The following is a 22,120-nucleotide window of genomic DNA, read 5'->3' as shown; positions in this document are numbered from 1 at the left end:
ATATGACCCAAGAATTTTTTTTCAAAAAGGTGAACTCTGCTCATGGCATGTCAGTGTATGCAGAGGTCCATGTATTTTTTAAAAACTATGTATCCACTGATTAAACACAAACACCCCCTGCTCATGTTTTACCTTCTCCTTTTTCTCTCATTCCAAGCAAGAGAGGTGGCAAACCATCATCATCATCATCAGGAATAAGGCTTATCTCTTTGCCAACACATTTTTCAATACCACACAGAATTCTGTAATCTGAAGGACTAACAGGCAAATCATCATGAGGCTGGTCAACTGTGATGCAAGTAGGAGGATTTTTCTCAGCTTTTAAAGTCAACAATAATTCATCAGCAGCTGGAATTGCAGTCTGAGAACCTTGCAATATCTCCATTTGTCCAACAAAAGGTAACTGGCCATCATCTGGAGCAACTGAAGAGGCACAAGGCAATTTCTCAGGTCCTAAAGTAATGTGCATTTCATCCACTGGTTTTATATCAGCTACAGAGAAGTCATCTACTGGATTTTCAACCTAAGAAAAAAAAAAGAAAAATACACACCAGATTATGTTGATTATTCACCATCTCTAGAGGTTTTTCTACATTATTTTTTTCAAATGCAAAAGCAACCTTCATCAAAAAGGCTTTTGTTGCATTTCGGGGAACAATTTCCTTTAACAGGAAAGAAATTTCTCTTTGGCAGGGCACTGCTTTTTTTTTTTATATATATATATATTTAAAAGGCATAAATGTCTCTCTCTTTTAAGGTAGAACGCAGTTTGATATATTTACCTGTTCTGTAATTAATTCAAAAAGCCTGACATTTTTAGTCTGATGGAAGAGAGAAGTAGACACAACTAAGTATTAGGTATCACAGTGAAACATAACTGATTTGTTCAGCATTACCAGTATGACTTGTTTTGTGAAGTTACCGAATCCTGTAATTTGCCATAATTTGGACATGAACTACGGTGGTCGCAGATATTTATCATGTATTGACACTTTATTCCAGCATTTAAAAGTACTGATCTTCCCCAGACCAACGGTCAAATATCTGCTGCTCCCTCAGGAGAGTATTTAAAGCTTAGAGCAGATCTATGAAGCAACACCAAAAAGCTGCAATTGGAAAGATGTTTTAGTTGAAAGGTATATAAGGAAAAACAAAACATCCTAAGTCACTATCACAAATTTTTCTTTATTTCTACAAATTGCCTTTTTTCATCTCTACAGCACACCTCAGCTGGAACTGGCAATTCCTTCATATACACCAGGTTGCAGCAGAAGTATTGTTTGTGTTGTGTCCAAAACTGGGTAATTTGCACATAGTGCTTGTTTTTCCCAATGGATTTATTACTCTTTGGACAGGGGAGGACAACTGGCATTCCCTATTTTTAGGGCAGCAAATTCATAAAACTTGCTAGATGGCAACTTGGGCAGTAGCGACCACAAGATGATTGGGTCCAGGATCCTGAGGAAAGAAAGGATGGAGAGCAACAGAGTAAGCACCCTGGATTTCAGACAAGCAGACTTCGACTCACTCAGGAAACTCCTGGGAAGAATCCCCTGGGAAGCCAGTGTGAGAGGGGGAGGAGTTCAGGAGAGCTGGCTGTACTTTAAAGAAGCCTTACTGAGAATGCAGGAACAAACCATCCTGAAAAAGGAAGACTAGCAAATATGGCAAAAGACCAGTGTGGCTTAGAAGGGAATTCTTCAGTGAGCTAAACCACAAAAAGGAAGCTTATAAGTGGAAAACTGAACAAACAACTGAGGTGGGGGTGGAAGTATAAGAGTATTGCTTGTACATGCAAGTATTAACTCAGGAAGGCCAAAGTGCAATTGGAGTTGCAGCAAGCCAAGGCTGTGAAGGGTAACAAAAGGGTTTCTACAAGAATGTTAGAAACAAGAGGAAAATGAAGGAAGTGTGGGTCCTTTAGTGAATAGGGATACAGAAAAGACTTAATAACTCAATGCCTTTTTCACCTCAGTCTTCAAGCCAGGTCAGCTCCCAGACTACTGCATCTGGCAGCAGTTTGGGGAAGAGGTAAGCAGCCAACAGTGGCAAAAGAACAGGTCAGGGACTATTTAGAAAAGCTGGACATATACAGGTTCACGGGGCTAGACAGGATGCACCTGAGGGTGCTGAGCTAGTTGGCTGATATGATTGCAGAGTCGCTGGCCATCACCTTTGAAAACTCATGGTGAACAGGAGAGGTCCCAGATGATTGGGAAAGGGCAAACATAGTGCCCATATTTAAGAAAAAGGAAGATCCAGGGAACTACAAGCCAGTCAGCCTCACCTCAGTCCCTGCAAAAATCATGGAACAGGTAGGTCTTCAAGAAATCCATTTCTAAGCACTTGGAGCAAAAGAAAGTGATTAGGAACAGTCAGCATGGATTCACCAAAGGCAAGTCATGCCTGACCAACCTGATTGCCTTCTATGACTAGGTAACTGGCTGTGTGGATGTGGGGAGACCAGCGGATGTGGTATACTTTGATTTTAGCAAGGTTTTTGATACGGTCTCCCACAACATTTTCACAGGCAAGCTAAGGAACTACATGCTGGATGAATGGACTGTAAGGTAGATAGAAAACTGGCTGGAACATTGGGCTCAGAGGGTTGTAATCAATAGCTCAATGTCTACTTGGCAGCTGGTATAAAGTGGGGTGCCCAAGGGGTCAGTCCTGGGGCCGGCTTTGTTCGATATATCTTCATCAACAACAAAGATAGAAAAAGAGTGCAAGTCTGCAAATAATACCAAGCTGGGGGGAATAATAGATATGCTGGAGGGTAGGGCTAGGATTCAGAGTGACCTAGACAAATTGGAGGATTGGGTCAAGAGGAATCCAGCAAAGAGCAACAAAAATGGTGAAGAGGCTGCAGCATATGACTTCTGAGGAGAGACTGAGGGGAACTGGGCTTATTTAATCTGGAGAAGACAACACTGAGAAGGGATTTAATAGTAGCCTTCAGCTATCGGAAGGGGGGTTACAAAGAGGATGGAGCTAGACCATTCTCAGTGGTATCAGATGACAGAACAAGGTGTAATGGTCTCAAGGTGGAGCAAAGGAAATTTAGGTTAGATGTTCGGAAGAATTCTCTCACTAGGAGGGTAGTAAAACACTGGAACAGGTTACCCAGAGAGGTTGTGGGGTCTCCATCCTTGGAGGTTTTTAAGACCTGGCTGGACAAAGCCTTGGCTGGGATGGTCTAGTTGGGGATGGTCCTACTTTGAGCAGAGGGATGGACTAAATGACCTCCAGAGGTCCCTTCCAACCCTAATTTTCTGATTCTAATCTCCCTCATGTTGCTCCTTGTGGGTCTCTTGACTTCAACTATGAAGCTGTTCAGGGGAAGACCCCAAATATTTGAACGTATTTCTACAACACTTATCAACATTTCTACAACAACCTAACTTAAGATCTTTGGGCACAACTGAAAATTACTAACACTGAGTTACCTAGGTAAGTGTTGGTATATGTCATGGCAAGAAGGAAAGTTAAAGGCTAGGAGCTTTCCATGTCCCAGCAGGAGCATTCACAGAACCAATTTGCCATGCCAGTAACACTGAATATGGTGTCAAGGTGCCATACAGAAAAGCACACACTTTGCATAACCCATTAGTTTGGGTTTTTCAGTGTTAGTATACATTTTAATAAAATGTCCATGTGGGCATGAATGATACAGCCAGGAGTAGTCCGGACCACATCATGAGCAACTACAAGGCTCTGGGGGCCGGGTTTAGGAAGTTGGGGGCACAGGTAATCTTCTCATCGATCCTCTCAGTCAACAGTCACTGTCAACACCAAGACGCCTGCATCAGAGAAGTCAACCTGCGGTTTTGGAGTTGGTGCCATTATGCGAGTTTTGGCTTCTACAACCACAGTCCACACTTCCATGACTGAGGCATCCCTAAATGGTCATCTTTCTTACAAAAAGGTAAGAGTCTGTTCTCTCACAGGTTGGCTGATGTCCTCCGAAGGGCTCTAAACTAGGTTCACTGGGGGACGAGGATGCAGTGGACAAGGTTTAGAGAACCACAAGCCATGCAATGGATCAGCCCAGGTAAGCATCAAGGGGCCCAATAGGCACAGGACAAGGGGGTAACCAAGGGCACCCATTGGGGAGCTTAAATGTCTCTAGACTCATGCTATGAGCATGGGGAACAAGCAGGAGGAACTTGCACTCCTGTTTGCAGGCAACACCTTCAGTTCATTGAATTCACTATGCAGTGAGTGGTGGGAAAAGTAACCAGCAGGGCAGAGGTGCTAGACTTCAGAAAGGCTGACTTCAGTGTACTTAGGAGATTAGTTAGTGGGCATTAAAGTTCAAGAGCATTGACAAAATGGGGGTCCAGGAAGGGTGGTTGTTCCTCAAGGAAGTGATACTTCAGGCACAGAAGGAGGCAATCCCACTGGATAGAAAAGGGGGCAAAGGGGCCAATTAATCCTCCCGGATAAACAGAGAAATCCAGGAAAGCCTAAAAGGCAAAAAAAGGGGCATACAGGCTGTGGAAGCAGGGGGTAGCTACCAAGGAGGAGTATACCTCCTTAGCTCACACTTGCAGGGAATCAGTTAGGAAGGCCAAAGCAGCATTAGAACTCAGGCTGGCAACAAAAATTAAAGACAACAAAGAGTCCTTTTTCAGGTATATAGAAAGCAAAAAGGCAGCGCAGGGCAACATAGGACCCCTACAGGATAGACAAGGGCAGTTAGTGGCAGATAGGAGGAACAAAGCAGAGCTCTTCAATGAGTTTTTTGCCTCTGTATTCTTGAACTCATATCTAGACAAATCTCCCAAATGCATTACTGACAGAAGCAGGAGAAACACCAGCCCACCAACTGTCAGCACCAACCTAGTAAAGAGACACTTGGAGGGGCTTGATGTGTTTAAAAATCAGCAGAACCAGATAAGTTCCATCCAAGGGTGCTGAAAGAATTAGCCAGTGTCATATCAGAGCCACTGGCACGTCTGTTAGAGCACTCATGGTGCTCAGGTGAAGTCCCAGAGGACTAGAAAAGGGCCAATGTGATCCTTATTTTCAAGAAGGGGAGGAAGGAGGATCCAAATAACTATAGGCCAGTTAGTTTCACCTCTATTCTTGGGAAAATCCTTAAAAAATTATCAAGGATCACATATGCAGGAGTCCAGCAGGTAATATAATGCTGAAAGGCAACCAGCACGGGTTCATAACAGGTTGATCCTGCCTGACTAACCTTGTTTCTTTCTATGACCAGATTACTAAAAGCTTAGATGCAGGAGTAGAGGTAGATGTCATTGACTTGGACTTTAAGAAGGCCTTTGACATGGTATCCCATCCAATTCTTATAAACAAACTGAATGGCTGTGCCATAGATGACTACACAGTCATGTGGGTGGCAAATTGGCTTAAGAGTCATACCCAGAGAGTGGTGGTGGACAGGTCAGTATTGACCTCAAAAGATGTGGGGAGTGGAGTCCCCCAAGGCTCAGTCCTCAGGCTGGTGCTATTTAACATCTTCATCAGTGACCGACATGAGGGCGTGGAAAGCACTCTGTCCAGATTCACAGATGACACTAAACTATGGGGCAATGCAAAGACACTGATGGGAAGAAACTGAATCCAGGTGGACCTGGACAGGTTAGAGAAGTGGGCAGAGAACAAGAGGATGCAGTTCAACAAAGACAAGTAAAAGGTGTTGCTCAACAAAGACAAGTAAAAGGTGTTGCACCTAGGGAGAAGGAATCACCAGCACACCTATAGGCTGGGGGATGACCCTCACAGCAGCACAGCGGCAGAAAGAGATCTGAGTCATTGTTGACTCCGAAATGAACATAAGTCATCGATGTGACAAAGTAATTAGCAAAGCTAACCAGACGTTGTCATGCATTAGTAGGTGCATCACGAACAGGTCCAGGGAAGTGATGCTCCCCCTCTATGCGGCACTGGTCAGGCTGCAGACAACCTTGAGAGGGTCCAGAGGAGGGCCACTCGTATAGTTAGAGGCCTGCAGAGAAGAAGGGCTGAGGGATCTGGACCATTTCAGCTTCCACAAGAGAAAGTTGGCGGGGGGGGGGGGCGCGGATCTTGTGGCAGTATACAAATTCACCAGAGGGGGCAGCAGGGAATAGGAGATGCTCTGTTTACTAAATTATCCCTTGGAATAACCAGAAACAAAGGCCGCAAGCTGATGGAGAGTAGATTTAGGCTGGACATCAGAAAGAACTTCTTCATGGTTAGGGGTCACCAGAATCTGGAACAGGCTTCCAAGGGAGACAGTGCTCTCCCCCACCTTGGGAGTCTTCAAGAGGAGATGAGACAAGCACTTGGCTGGGGTCACATGACCCCAGCACTTTTTCCTGCCACTGGCAGCTGGTCAGACTTAAATGATCCTTTGAGGTCCCTTCCAACCCTAGCATTTATGAATCTATAATAAATAGGGCTAGAAGGAATCTCAAAAGCCCTTCCCCCAACACAAACTATACTTAAGCTGTTTCTGACATGTTTATCCTTAGAAACCTCCAGTAATGGAAATTCTACAACCTCCCTAGGTCATCTATACCTCTACTTAAATGTACTTAGGTTAGAAACTTTTTCTAACATCTGACCCAAATCTTTCTTGGTACAATTTAAGTGCACTAATACATACCCTATCTTGAATGGACATGGAAAGCAATTTAGAATCCCCACCTCTGCAGTAGCTTTGTACATATCTGAAGATTTCTGTCTTTCACTAAACCAAAGAAGCCTAATTTTTCAATATTTCTTTACAGACTATTCTTTTTAGACCTTTGATCATTTTTGTTGCCTGCACTCTTCAATTGGTCCACATCTTTCATGAAGTACAGTGCTCAGAGCTGTATACAGTACTTCAGCTGAAGCCTTACTAGTGTTGAGTACAGTAGAAAAATCATTGCATGTGTATTCCCACACTCCTGCTTCTACATCTACACTGGTTTAAGAGAATGACAGCCTCAAAAGCCTTACTGAAGTCAAAATATATCACCCCTCTTGCTTCTTCCTTACCCATAAACCAGTTATCCTCAGAGTATTAAATTAGATTGATTTGTCCTTGACAAATCTACACCCGCTGTAACTTAATCACCATTTTTATTCTTTTTTCAGTATCTTTCCAGGAATTGAAATTAGGCTGGCAGATTTAACTCTGAATTCTCTTCCCCTTGCCCACCCTGGACAATGTTAACCTACTACAATGTTAACCTCCAAGGTGCCACCCTACCCTGCTTTCTTCCTGGCATTACCTACTTCTCTCTACCAGTGTTGTGACACCTCCTTCACTAGTACCTCTAAGTTCTTACCAGCCAATTGCAAAGAAACTACTTCAAAGAGCTCCCCAAATATTCCACTTGTGTAAATTTCACAAAACTCAGCTAATTTCCCACTCTTTGGTGAGGGAGGCAGTGAGCTGCTGGGAAGGGACGGCCTCCACCTCTCTCTGCTGGGAAGGAGGCTCTTCTCAGACTGGCTGACCTGCTCCACCGGGCTTTAAACTAAGCCTGCTGGGGGACAGGGGGACTACCACCACTGCTGGCCCACTGAGCAACCCTTGCAAAGCCAGCAAGCCAAGGCACTTAAGTGAACCCACCCCTGCCCCAGCACTGGAATCAACTGTAGGCAAGGCAAGGGCCTCCAAGTGTATAGGCACGCAAGTGTCTCCAAATGCCAGGAGCTTGGAGGATAAACAGGAGGAACTTGTCCTCCTGCTAAACGCAAATAACTATGATGTCACAGAGATAACAGAGAGCTGGTGGGACTCCACCCATGACTGGACCACAGGTATAAACAGCTATACCCTGTACAGGAGGGATCAAGTGGACAGAAGGGGCGGAGGTGTAGCTTTCTATGTCAAGGAAAGCTACGCATCCCTGAAAGCTGATGTTGGCACCCCCTGGGTTAAAATCCATGGGGAACACAGCACAGGGGATACTATGGTGGGAGTCTACTATAGACCCCCTACCCAGGGTCAAGGCCTTGACCAGGAGTTTGCCAGGGAATTGGCTGAGGCTGTGTGCACCTGGTGTATGGTTGTCATGGGAGACTAACTACCCAGACATCTCGTGGGAGGAGCACTCAGTCAAATCCGAGCCGTTGCAAAGCTTTCTCTTGTGCATGGATGACCTCCATCTGACGCAGGAAGTCTACAGGTTGATGAGAGGTAACGCACTGGTACTGGCAACCGGAGACAACCTAATCAGTGACCTAATCATTGAAGGGAAGCTGGGTGAGAGCGACCACGAGCTGATCACCTTCACCATCCACCGTAAAGCTGGCAAGTCAGTCAGTCAGTAATACAGAAGTCCTCAACTTCAGGAAAACTGACTTTGACAAGCTCAGGAGGCTTGTCAGTGAGGTCCTTGAGGGGCACAACCCAAAGGGGAGGGGAGTTCAGGACAAGTGGTTTCTCCTCAAGGGCGCAATCCTGGATGTGCAAGCAAAGTCCATTCTGTCCCAGAGGAAAGACAGCAAAAGGGCACAGCAGCCCTCTAGGCTCTCCAGAGAACTAGTGTACCTCCTGTGTCTTAAAAGGAAGACCTACAAAGGATGGAGAACGGGATCCACCACCAAGGAGAAATACTCTGATCTGGTCCAGACCTGCAGAAAGCAAATCAGGCAAGCCAAGGCTGCGATGGAACTCCAGCTAGCTACAAATATCAAGGACAATAAAGTCCTTTTTCAGATATGTGGGGAGCCAGAGGAAAAGCAAGGGCAACATTGGATCCCTGCTACACCAGATGGGACAACTGACAACCGATGTCCATGAAAAAGCAAACTTGCTAAATGGATACTCTGCGACAGTTTTTCCACCAGTCCCGTGGGACACCCCTGCCCACTGTGGGTCAGGGAGGCCCGGGTGAGGGAGATTCCTTACCTTCCATCAAAGCTGACCTCATGAAGGAACACCTTGAGAGGCTGGACACCTTCAAGTCAGCCAGCCCTGACAGTTTACACCCAAGAGTACTCAAGGAGCTGGCAAGCATCATAGCTCAGCCCCTGGCACAGATCTTTGAAAACTCCTGGTGCTCTGGTGAAGTGCCTAAAGATTGGAAGGCCAACATGGTGCCTATCTTCAAGAAAGGGTGGAAAGTAGATCCAACAAACTACAGGTCCATCAGCCTGACCTCTATCTGGGGGAAGGTCTCGGAAAAGGATTATCAGAGAGGCCATCCTTAACAGAGTAGCTGACAGCAATATCCTGAGAGATACCCAGCACGGGTTTGTTGCGGGTAGGTCTTGCTTGACCCTTCTCATTTCCTTTCACAACGAGGTGACCTATCACCTGGACAAGGGGGAAGAGATTGATGTCATACATCTTGACTTCAAAAAAGCCTTTGATCTGGTATCCCATGATCATTTCTTGGCAAACTGGCTAACTGCGGCCTCAACCTCACCATGATCCGCTGGCTGGGGAATTGGCTCCATGGTTGGACCCAGAGGGTGGTGGTTTACGGAAGTCAATTGTCATGGTGCGCAGTGACCAGTGGGGTCCCTCAAGGCTCTGTCTTAGGGCCTATACTTTTTAACATCTTCATGAGCGATGCAGACATTGGTGTCAGCAGTGGGCTGGCCAAGTTTGCCGATGACACCAAACTCTGGGGTAAAGCATCCACACCTGAGGACAGGAGCGTGATCCAGGCAGATCTTGACAGGCTCATGAAATAGGTGGATGAGAACCTGATGGTGTTTAACACCTAAAAATGTCAGGTTCTCCACCTTGGGAGGAAAAACCTGCAGCATGCTTATAGGCTCGGCAGATGAAAGGGACTTGGGGGTCAAGATTGACCAAAAGATGAACATGAGCCTTCAATGTGATGCTGTGGCTAGTAAAGGGAGCAAAATGCTGGCTTGCATCCATAGATGCTTCTCAAGCAAGTCTCAGGATGCCATTCTCCCATAGTACTCGACCTTGGTGAGGCCACAGCTGGAATACTGCATCCAGTTTTGGGCTCCGCAATTCAAAAAGGATGTGGAGAAGCTTGAGAGAGTCCAGAGGAGAGCCATGTGCATGATCAGGTCAGGAAAACAGACCTTATGAAGAGAGGTTGAGAGACATGGGACTCTTCAGCCTGGAAAAGTGCAGGCTCAGGGGCAATCTGATGACCACCTATAAGTTTATCAGGGGCGTTCACCAGGATCTGGGGGAACATCTGTTCATCAGAGCACCCCAAGGGATGACAAGACCGAATGGTCGCAAACTTGGCCGTGACCAAATCAGGCTGGACATAAGGAAGAATTTCTTTACTGTCCGAGCCCCCAACGTTTGGAATAGACTGCTGCCAGAGGTGGTTCAAGCAGCCACTTTGAATGCCTTCAAGACACATTTGGATGTTTATCTTGCTGGGATCCTATGACAGTAGAGATGCACCTAGCCTAAGGTACACCTCTATCTTGCTTTCTGCCTGATTTAAAATGAACACAGCCATCTACTTTTCTCTGTTTTAGCCTGAGTTCATATTCCCAAGGGCTTGCTGCTGATTGTGTCATTCTCTTGGTCACAATAAACACTGTTGGTAAAGAATGAAAGAGTCATCAGACACTTCACTCTTCTTATCAACTTCTCTAATTAGCCTTCTCTCAATACTGGTAGTGAACTAACTCTTTCCATGGACCTCCTCTTATTACTTCTAGAATGTTTTCTGGTTACAGCTAACAAGAGACACAACGTAGGGACAAAATGAGAGAGACTAAGTATTAGAATTATACAAAAAGTGGAAATTAGGTCCAGTTATGAGAATGCTTTCTTGAGCTCCTGGGTCAATAAATAGCTCATGACTTAACCACCTGATAGCTATACTTTGTGTCTTTCCCTTACAGGGAAAAGCTTTTTTAGGACACTGGCTTTCTTCTAGTAAGACCAGGTTCATTTTGCCTTTGGTAATAGAAACCCATATCTAAATCATGAAACAAAATTAGTGTTAGTGGGAACATCAGCTATCAACTTGTTAATAAAGACAGGCTTCATAATGATGGCTTTTGACACTTCTCACAAAAGTTAACTATATACAAAGGAACCTGAATTATAAATATTTTTCACTACAAAATGTAGGTTTCACTGAAGATTCGGTACACGGTACACCCAACTTTCATTTACATGGTTTGTAGTAGAATACGTTCTTGCTCACAACCTTACCATTAAAACTGGATAGCCACCCTAAACCCTTTGGCATTTGCAAAAAAATAAAAAATTACAAAATATTGCTTTTATGAGGGCTCAGGTATAAAGCAGCTAAGAAAGCTATTTAAAGATAAATCAACTTTTTTCAAACTCATGAATCAATGCAGACTTTTGAGTCCATACCGTATAGGTCTCTGGTAAGTCAGAGTTTACTGGACTCTGATCTTGTGAAGATCTCTTGACCCCAGATGACAGCTTGGTTGTATCTGCAACTTCACCATTGGGCAGAATACCATCTGCAAACCAAACTCTCTTCTGTTCTCTGGGACAGGGCCCTAGAATAGGTGAAAAACAACAGCTTACTTGGTAACACTGCAATTTTCTAGAAGCAAAAGTTTTTTTCAACACTGATTTTCCATCTTAAAGCTTGTTGGGTATGGCTTAAGCCACAAATGCAGCTCAAATACCTTTGGAGTGGAAGACACTTGGGAAAACAGCAGTGCACCCTTCTATACTGTACATACTTCACAAAAACATTGATTACTTTTGAATACAGCATTAACCAGTTAACACACATAAAGCTTCTGCTTTCTTCTGTAAACAACTATGTACAAAGATGTTCTCATATTAACAATATGTTAAATGTAGCATAGTAACATCCAACTACAGTATTCTAATATTATAAGAACTTAAGTCTGTCCATCTGTCTGTCCACGACGTTTTATTCACGCTTTGACTAGCTGATGGAAACAGCCAAATCAGAGTGCTCCAAGCATGGGGGAGCGCCACCATGATTCTGAAGTCGTCATGCCGAGGACCGGAAAGAGGGTTGGGGAGCCAGGGCCAGAAGCGCTGGCCTCAGTTCCCCCACACCACTCCCTGCAAGAGGCAGAAGAGCGGCAGCATGGGCCGTTAGGTGGCAGCACTCCATTCCAGCTCCCTCCCTCACCCTTCATTCTTGATGGGCCATTGGCTAGTAACCTCATAAATCCAGCACTCAAAACTCCAGAATTCTCAAAAATCCAGCACTGCAGGCAGGTGGTGTCAGCTGCTCCTAGGGCTGCAGCAGGGAGCAAAGCAAAAGGAACTGTAAGTGGGTGCAGGTGTGGGGCACAGCTCTTGCTGCTACACACACCCCGGGAAGGCTGTGGGGCTGTGCAGGGCTCTTCTCAGGGGACACATGCCCCTGGATCTGTGTGCCAGATGACAGCAGGCTGCCACCTGCCCCATGTATCAGGAAGAGCTGGTGCTGCCACTGGCTTTAGCAATCTGGCACACAAATGCACCACCCCAGGAATAGCCCGATGCAGCCCCCCAGCCTGCAGCCCTCCCAGGGTGTGCATAGCAGCAAGAGCTGTGCCACTCCACCCCATGCCCACTGACAGTTCTTTCCGCTTTGCTCCCTGCTGCAGCCCCGGGAGCAGCCGACACCACTTGCCTGCAGCTGCTGGGCTGCACTGCACACATCCCCCTGCCCCTTTCCTAACCTCAGCTTCACTCATTCAAAAATCTGGAATTTTAAAATTTCCGGCAGGTGCCAAGTACCAAGCATGCCAAATTTGAGGTTAAACTGTATTACTTTTTGTATTTCCTACGGATACAAATATCACAGATAGAAAAAAATAAGGCTACCTAACAAAAACCCCTTTCAACTTACCACTTGGTTTCAGTGCTACACTAAGGACATTTAGCCATTTTATCAATGAAATTTAAAATCAAGTTTCTGTTTTTAAGAAAAATTCAGGCATGATGAAGACATAAGAGGAACGGAGACTTTTACTCACAATCATTTGACTTCTAAAAGGGCTCATCACCCTTGCTTTGCTTTAATATTAATTTGTAATGCAATAGTATCTACAGACTCCAACTGAAAAATAGGAATCTCCTGATGCTAGACTAGTGATTCTCAACCAGAATGCTTGTTATTTCTGAGTTTTTTATAATAAATAAATTACTCTATTCTTTTTCTTATTCAAAAGGGTGATAGCTAAGAGCTGCCATTTTTTGAGTGGTGCCTTGAGCCTAACAAGGTTGAGAACCACTATGCTAGAGACACTGCATAAAATAAGACAGGCTCTGTCCTGAAGAATTTATAATCTCAATATATTGGCCAGCCCAATGAAGTATTGTTTGTATTTTATGAATCAGGAACTTAGGAAGAGAGACTGACACATCCAACTTCATTCCAATTAAGCTAACCCAGCGACCAGGATGGGAAGTGATACAGCTTTTATTCTCCTACTGAATCCTAGTCCAGTGTCTTATCTATAAGAACAACTTTCCTATTGACCTACAGATTTTTCTGAAGGGCTAATCCAATGATTAAAATAAACCTAGCTGTTCAGTAAGGAGTTTTCTACAATAGTCTGAATATTAAAAGAAGCTCAGTATCAAGATCACTGACGCCACTTCAGCAATTATTCTCAAAATGTCCTGAAAATGCAGATTACGGATCAAAATTAAGTTAAGTTTTCTTAACTTACCCTCAACACTTGGTTGTTTAAGTACAGAGTTAGGTGTACTAGATATGTGAGCCTCCTGCAAAGGTTGAACAGCAGAACAACATTCAGAGGAGATACTGGAATTTGGATTAGGACCAGTTGGACTCATCATCCTTTCAAATGCCTGTGCTGAAAGGAAAAAACAACCCTGTGGTTGAGGCTGAAGATAAGAGTTAGTAGCAGAAACAGATACTCCCGTTTCCATCTACCATCCTCTCCGTTTTTGCAGTTTCATCAAGGAAGTAGGAATGGAATCTACTACCATTGCAACAGCCCATAATAATCACCTCTATTTTCACAAGAATGAGTTAATACTAGTTTTAAAATTATCCAAAAGACAAATCAAAACAAAGGATTTTCCCTTATAAAACACACAACTGAAGAGAAAAGGAGATCAAGGATATTACTAAAATAAACCTTACATCATAGCTTTCAATGCTATCCTTCAAAACATATATTATATTCTCATCTTTTTCCTCCTCCTCCTGTATCTTTTTTGTTAAAAGTTTAATAGTGGCTGTTTTCTATGTAACCTAGTAGGCTGAGGTCCCTGTATTCAAAGCCCTAAACAATGCTAAATTGTTTCCTATTGTACAGCAATGGGTTGCGTTAACATCTCAACTCCCAGCACAGTACACTACGCAGTAGCTATAGAATACCTGTATTCCAGCACAGTAGCCACAGGGAAAGGTCTTCCAATTGAGCATATGGGAAATTATTGTGGCTATGACAGAGCACGAAGAAGAGAGACTGAAAACCATGGCCATGTGTGGACCAAATGAGGGGCATGTGTGCACAACACTTCAAAGTGGGTTAAATGCTTTTGCATTGCTTTAATAGTGTTGGTGCAGTAATTCCAGCCGCTGTAGCAAATTTGGTGGCATAACGTGCCTTAAATGACTTGGGGTGCAGCAAACTAAAACTGCTCCTCCTCCGAGGAGTTTTAGTTTGCTGCCCTACAACTGCAGAGCAAAGCACTGGGCTCTGTGCAGCTCGGGGCTCTGCCAGAAGCCCATGGTGGCAGCCTGACAGAAGCCCAGGAAGGCAGGCTTCAGTCAAGATCCCCACTTCCCCTGGAGCCTGCCTGAACTGCACAGGGGCCCAGCGCTTCCCTCTGCAGCTGTGGTGCCCCCCCAGGACCATTTGAGCCGGGTGCCAACTGAAGGTGGGCTGCCACTGCCGCAGAAGGAAGCACCAGCCCCTTGCAACCCAGGGGCTGCTCCATCCGCTAGCAGCTCACCCTTCCCTCCCCACCGCCAGACAGGCAACTAAGTTTGGGTGTGTGCACAACACAGGGGTTTAGAGGGCCCTAAATTAAAAGTGGTGTTTTAAAAACCCACTGCTTCAATTTAGGGCCCCCATTTCACCTACACATGCCCCATGATATCTACTATCCAGGCAAACTGTTACAGTCACTATCTTAGGAAGGTAATACCTTCTCTTTGGTAAACAAATTCATCTCTCTCTTCCAAAGTATTCATTTCACTTATCTTTTCCTTTGATAAATAAAGTGACCAGAAGTTAAAAAAATAATAAAAACATGACCACTTAACTTTTTACCTTTATTGATGGATTTGTAGCAGCCAATACAGACTCTTGCTTCCTTTTCCATATACTGCAACTTGCACCTCCGATTGCAACAGACACCACAATAAACCTGAATTAGAACAAAACTTAAAATAAATATTACAAGAAATAATGCCCTCTATAGTTAAAAGATTACTAGCACCTCCCACTACCAGACCGTGTTTTCACTTGTCTATATCTTTAAAACTACTTTAAGTTACACATGTCATTGTGGGAGACAATTTCTGAAAAAAAACGGTACATCCATTTCTTAAAATGAAGCTGAGAGAAGTGGGGGGAGGAAGGAGAACATTTTGCTCATCTTAAAAATTCTGCCTAAGGCTGTTTAGTTTAGAATCTTCAACATCCCAGTGCTTTTGGAATGAGACTCAAAATTTAGCAGGGATTGTTTGCGTGCCAGCAATAAACATGAACCTGCCCTCCTAAAAGTGCACCAAAGACTCATTGGAGTATCAAGCAAATAAACCTGAAGCATTTCTCTCCTAATGCAGGGACTGAGGGTGCATGAAACTACATATTCAACTACTGAGCAAGTCTCACCAGGCACCTATATACCTATATACTCTCAGGAGCTGCTCCAATTAAAATGCCCACAGCTTCTCCTGTATTCCGCATCTCACATTTCAAAACAGTGGCAGAGTATTCATTTGAGGAGCTTTAGTTAAACTGCCCCCACAACCATTTTGAAATGCAAGATGCTGAACACAGAAGCTGCAGCACACTGGAGCGTTTCAATTAGAGATGCTTCAGCAGACTCAATTAACTGAGTCTGCTCTCAAGCATTCTAATCAGCACATGGCAGAGCACATGTAAAAGTGTCCACCGAGACTTGGAAGGCACCAAAGATGAGCATCTATCTTTGGTACAATTATCCAACAGGAGGCTATTCCCTGGAGTCCTTAGAGCATTTTGGACTTGACACAGTCCCTGTAAAGAGTGGAAAACTCCCAAGACACAGGTTTCTTTTGAACCATCAGAGAAATTAGCCAAACTAACAGCCTCTATTGAGCATGTGCCATCTGTAAAGGATATGCTCCAGCCCAACCTTGCTGGCTCTGAGCAGGACTTTCCTTACAACTTGTGTTCTTATTCTGCTGCCACAAACTCAGAGCAGGAAGCATGGCCTGTGCTATCCCTAATGTAGCTCACACAACATGGTAGAAGAAACAAAGAAATGAGCAAGGCATGGATATGGAGAACCATGCTGAAGGAAGTGGATTACAACAGCTGTCTGTGGGAGAAGATAGGAAAAGGCAGGAAAAGGCCATAATTACAGACATGGAAACCCCTAATCAAGACATGTGGATGTCAATATGATTCCATGTGATTACATTTTGCCCTTTTGTAAATTTTTTTAAACTAAAGAAAGTCACACAGGAAAAATGCTGCACCAGGTTAAGCACTAGGTTAAGTTACCAAATGCCAGACTTAAGATAATCCATGTGCCTCTGACTTTCCCATGTGCATGAGCTATGACACATTTTTCCATACAACCTCTGCCTTAAGTCCACAACAGAGAGTAGCAAGTATAAAATATAGCTATATAACAAGGTAGGGATAATTTAATGCAGCAAGTTAAGCAGTGCAACTGAAGACACTAGACTTGGCACAGTAAGCGAGGCAGGGGACTTCAGGAAGAAAAAGATCAATCTTATAATTAAGGCAGATGAATGTGGTTCTAGAGAAATCAATTCTCTCTCTGCCTCCGTAACAGGAGTTTGGGTGACGTTAGACAGTTTGCTTAAACCCATGTATTCAAAAGGAGATGACTAACACTATTCCTTATTTTTAAGGGAGCAATTTAAGATCCCAGATTCAATCTGCAAGAGTACTGAGCCCTTGCAGCTACAGTGGAAGTCAGTGGGAACTGTGCTTTAAACAAAATGCTGGAATAATATGGGGCGGGGGGGGGAAAGAGGGTGGGAAATCAGGTTCTAGGAGGCTCTAAGTGGACACTCAAAATCGGCACACTTGACAATGATCACATGCACTGTAAAATTAGAACAGTGTTAATCCTCAACTTAAAGGAATGAAAGGAAGATGCATTTGTTAACATGTCAAGTCCTCAGATGCCATAAGTGCCATTTAGAAGCCTATGAGAAGGTTAATTTTGTATTCTGAGCAGGCCTTAAACATTATGCAGTAAAAATGGAAAGACACCATAAACTGAATAACAGTGATAAATGTTGAGCAGCTTCTCCTTATACAAATGCCATCCATGCTGTGGAAAAAACAGGGCATGTAATCTAGATATCAGTAAGGGTGGCCAAAATTTGGAAAGGGCTTCCAAGGGAGGTGGTGCTCTCCCCTACCACGGGGGGCTTTAAGAAAAGGCTGGATAGACATCTAGCTGGGGTCATGTGACCCCAGCGCTCTTTCCTGCCTAGACAGGGGGTCAGACTCGATCTGTTGAGGTCCCTACCAAATCTTTGAATATCATTAAAAACTGCATAATATATACAGTTATAGGGATTTAAAACTTTGTATTCTTTCAATAGCACCTTGAACAACAGAGGCCTTCCAGCTCTATGATGAGACACTATAATAATACTAATAATAAAAATATCTTACCTCTATTCCTGCATTTCTAATCCTAATTGCTTACTTTTTTTTTTTTTTTTAAACTTAAGCATTTGTGTATGCTTCAGAGGGGCAACAAACAGGAAATTTAACAACAGCAAAGCTTATATTTTGTTCCACTGGGCAATTTAAAAGATTACCATATCACAATTAATTATGATTTCAAATGTCAGTTATATTGAGTAAGTTGCAACCTGTTTTTCCATAATCTGAAAGGCAGAGGAAACTTACTATACCCACAAAGAGAACAATGTTAAGTAATGAACTTTAACTAGTTATTAAATGGAAGACAAAAAGCTTTCCTTTAACTGTATTTTCAAAGAATGAAATTTTACTTTCTCTTTACATTTGCGAAGCACAGTGACTCATCTGTTATGCTCTATGAATTTTATTAAAGCCAAGTCCAAGTTTCTTATAAAAAAATGCTGCAAAAAGCCTAAAAACTTACATTAAAATTCTTCCCACCAATATCTGAATTATGCCCAAGTTAGAATGGTCTTATTGTAAGTTGCTTTAAATACACCATATAAGAGCATAAGTATTCTGATGCAAACTGTTTCTCTATAACTTACTTTTCCACAAGCACGACAGTGGTGTCTTCTTTTTGTAAATGTGAACTTCACTTGGCAGTTCATACAGTTTGGTGCCTCTGAATCAGGAACCCACGATGGCTGTTTCTGTCCCAGAATTACAGCTTCTACACCTGCAGGTATTTGACTTTCTCCAGCTTCCAAACTATTTTCTATACCAGAATGATTACATTTGGAACTTATGTCAGGACTAACTTTGGTGTCTGAGAAAGAAGCCTTTGGGAATACAGAATTCACATCTGGGGGTTCACTCTCACGTACATTTGCCTTCCTTGCATCTCTCTGATCTACAGTTTTCTGAGGAAGACTGGGCAACTGCTTAGGTCTAGCACCTCCAATAGGTACACTAGGGGCTGGTACTTCACTATTAGTTTCAGTTATTTCTTGCTGAATAATGGATGCATTTTGCTCTGTTGGACACTCAAATTCATAGTCAACATCAGCTATTCTGCAAGTACTGCTAATACTGGGAACCTCCCTAATCTCCTTCAGTTTTATTTTTGTTTCTGTATCATTGCCCTTTTTAAAGTCTGGACTGTTCGTATGTATTAAGTTAATTTGATTTGCATCATATTCCAGCAGATCATCGAAATTTTCTTCTAATGGTTTTGCAATATTAGGCTGAAGACACTGCTCATTTAAGAAGGCATCCAGCTCAGCATCACTTACTAGCGTATCATTTTTTAAAATATCTTCCTCAATAGCTATATCAGTTAAAACTAGATTAGCAATACTTTCAACACAGCCATCAACTTGCTGAACATCAGAGCAAAATTCAAGTTTAGATTCTGTAATGGGAAAAACAGAAGCAGTAGCTTTGACTGGTGGAGCATTATCTTTGTTAATCATACTAGTAGTATCCCCCTTCTTTTCAGGTATATATCCATTTTTTTCTAAACAACTTTGGTTTAAATATTCTTCCTGTTCAGAAGATTCAGTCTTTTCATAGTGTTCCTTATTATGGAGGCCACTACTAGATCTTCCTGCATGCAGAGTCACAGTATCACTGACCACATCTACTCTTTCATCTTGAAGTATAGGGCCATTTGTGTCTTCTTGTACAACTAATGAACCACATATAGATACAGCAAGTGGAAAACACGACAATGAGGTTTGGACTTCTTCAGCTAATGCATGTGAAGCTGAAACACTGTTTAATAGTTCATTGGTTTTAAGTTTTGGCCTGCCTAAATTCTCTTCTGCACATTTTGTGATATCTGATACAACCTTATCCTCCATTTTAAATGAAGAGTCTGCTAAAACACTTTTTCTAGATAACTCTATACTACTTTTGTGCAACTCAGAATTCTTTGGTAGATCAGAAGGCACAGACTCCACATTACCTTCATCTTCTGAATCTATATTTTCATCAACACATCCTCCTTGCACCTCTTGACTTATTACACAGCATGCATTTTTATCTAATAATTCACAAGGCAAATTTTCAGTTGTTGTATTGTCTTTGGAACTGAGCACATTCGGGGTCTGTGACGTTATGAGGAAAGATGTAGCAGTAAGGCCTGTTATTTGTTCCAGTTCATCAAATGCTTGATCAGACTTTACAATTTGTGTTCTAGTTTGATCACCACATGAATCCAAGTGCTTCACTTTGGCTAAATTTGTTTTTAAAGCTAATTGGTTCAATTCTTTTGTTGCAAGATTCCCTACATCTTGTACTAGTAAGTCCCCACTCCTCTGTTGCACTGTGCTTGAAACATCACTGTAGTCTATCGATGAAATATGAATAGCGGCTGGTAAATCAAAGCCAATCAGAGAGTCCTTGGTATACTGGAAGCCCTCTGGTTGTGACTTCTGAATATCATCCTGACTCCTTGCTGCACAGATAATGTTACCTGTGTCATTAATGAGATCGCACACAGGTATACTACCTCTTCCTAGGCTTGAAGGCTGAATTTCATCTGAGGCACCACTATCCACAGTAGACAAAAGATCAAGTCCAGTGACATTCTTTTCATTTGGTGAGGAGAAATGTGGTTGTTCAAAGTTTGCTTCATTTTTTGCCACCCGACTAGTAAAAAAGATTTCTTTCGATGTAATACAACTACTATCATGTTCTTGCGCTTTTGGTGTTAATGATACAGGTTTTAAGTAATGTGATCCTGAAGAGAGCAAATGGTGCTTTGAGTTGCACTGATCTGGAGCTGTCCTGAAGCAATCATTTTCATCTAAGGAAAAAGAAAACAAAACAAGCAAAGTTCATAACACCTGTTCTACTTTCCCACCTCAAGAAACCCTAAAAATTCATTAACACAATCCCCCACCTCCAAAAACAAAAACCACAACTAAAAGCACAGACCAAGTTAACAGTAATCCTGTACGAAAAAAGGAAAAGAGAATAAACTAACCTGCATTCTCCTCAAATTCATCAAGTAGCTTGTCCAAGTCACAAACAGCTGCTTTAAAATACCTGTCCATTCTAGTTACAGGTCTAGAGAGAGACTTTATCCCTCAAGTACCTAAAAAATAGAACATTTCATTTATTTGAAGGACTGATTCACAAACTGTTATTGAAACACTATAAAATACTTTTGGGAACATGAAAATGTATCTTTTACAATAAAAGCCTCACTATTTTTGAGTAACTTCTCTCCCCACATGCCTGACCACAGAAATCAAAAACAGTGCAACGTATCATCCTTTATACACAATACGCTCTCATAGGAACCTTCCCAGACAGACAGAACACAGAGAATGGGGAACGACTTAAGCAGCCTTGCCAAACCCAAATGCATTCTAGATCAGGAGGGCTTACCAGGTCATCAAGTCTGATCACCCACAAGCCATTAAAAATTCACCTTCATGAATCCAAATAAATTGGGTTAAACCAATACATTTCAGTTTTCAGGAAACTGAATTATTCATATTCCAGGGACAGAGATGAGAAACTGGTATGCCATCAAGACGTGATACCACTGCATGTTATTTTGTATTTAACTACATTACAATGCACTGAACTGAATTGTGAACATTTAGACATGTGATTTAGAACAATGTAACAGTAACCTGCCCTTGTTCTGTATTACTACCATAATACTTGTTTTGTTTGCAGTTTGCAGCCAACATTTTATTAAAAGTGGAAGTTCGTAGTAGGAGTAAAGATAACAATTAAGTGAAACTACTACTATATTTACCTGAATCCTTTGAATGACTTAGAATCCTTAGATGACTTTGACTTTACGGCGACCCCCCAGTAATTAGATTTTATATGGAAATTCATTAATTTCCATCTTAAATTTATCAACTCACTTCTGTGGCAGGGAAAGCAATCAATGGCTTGGGCGAGGGGCCAGACCCCACTTCTTGTTCTCCTCCTGCCTGCTCCCCCTGTTGCCTGTCCCCATGCCCCTCCGTGCCTGTGTCTGTCCCCTCCGTTCTCACAGCCTGACTCCCAAACCCCCTGCCCATCCTTGCCCACCCAACTTTATCTTCCTTTGGGGCAGTCAGCAGCAGTGTGGCCCCAGCCCACTCAGGAAGAAGAGGCAGTAGCTCCCGACTGGGCAAGGTCAGGCCCAGAGCAGAAGGTAAGAGGGTGGGGGGAAGCTGGGGGAAGGGGAGCAGGTGCCCCATAAGGGGAAAAGGCTGCAAATTCACCCTATGATCTCCCCCACATGCACCCTGGCTGCACGCTCCCTCCACTGCCAAACAAGCCATTCGGCCCAAGGCAGTTGACAGCTCAGCCCTGGCTTTGGCCCCAAGCCCGAGCCAAAGTCCAAGCCGAATCAAAGCCTGTCCCAAGC

General features: G+C 43.1%; 1 protein-coding gene across 2 annotated transcripts in view; it reads right to left on the bottom strand.

Moving 5' to 3' along the window:
- The window catches only part of ZFYVE16 (zinc finger FYVE-type containing 16), a 38,976-nt gene extending 18,103 nt beyond the window's left edge, over nucleotides 1-20,873 (bottom strand). For both annotated transcript variants that reach the window (XM_019532298.1, XM_019532300.1), the window contains exons 1-6: nucleotides 20,729-20,873; nucleotides 18,345-20,548; nucleotides 15,166-15,262; nucleotides 13,588-13,734; nucleotides 11,288-11,439; nucleotides 133-523 (exon numbers count right to left, since the gene is read on the bottom strand). In XM_019532298.1, the coding sequence (XP_019387843.1) occupies nucleotides 133-523; nucleotides 11,288-11,439; nucleotides 13,588-13,734; nucleotides 15,166-15,262; nucleotides 18,345-20,548; nucleotides 20,729-20,798 (3,061 nt within the window). In that variant the 5' untranslated portion in view covers nucleotides 20,799-20,873. The remainder of the gene's footprint in view (nucleotides 1-132; nucleotides 524-11,287; nucleotides 11,440-13,587; nucleotides 13,735-15,165; nucleotides 15,263-18,344; nucleotides 20,549-20,728) is intronic.
- Nucleotides 20,874-22,120: the final 1,247 nt, after the last annotated feature.

This window comes from Crocodylus porosus, unplaced genomic scaffold, assembly GCF_001723895.1.
Source record: "Crocodylus porosus isolate Cpor-Errol unplaced genomic scaffold, CroPor_comp1, whole genome shotgun sequence".
NCBI classification, from domain to species: domain Eukaryota; kingdom Metazoa; phylum Chordata; order Crocodylia; family Crocodylidae; genus Crocodylus; species Crocodylus porosus.
Note: the sequence above shows the minus strand (reverse complement) of the source record. Positions and strands in the feature narration are given on the sequence as shown.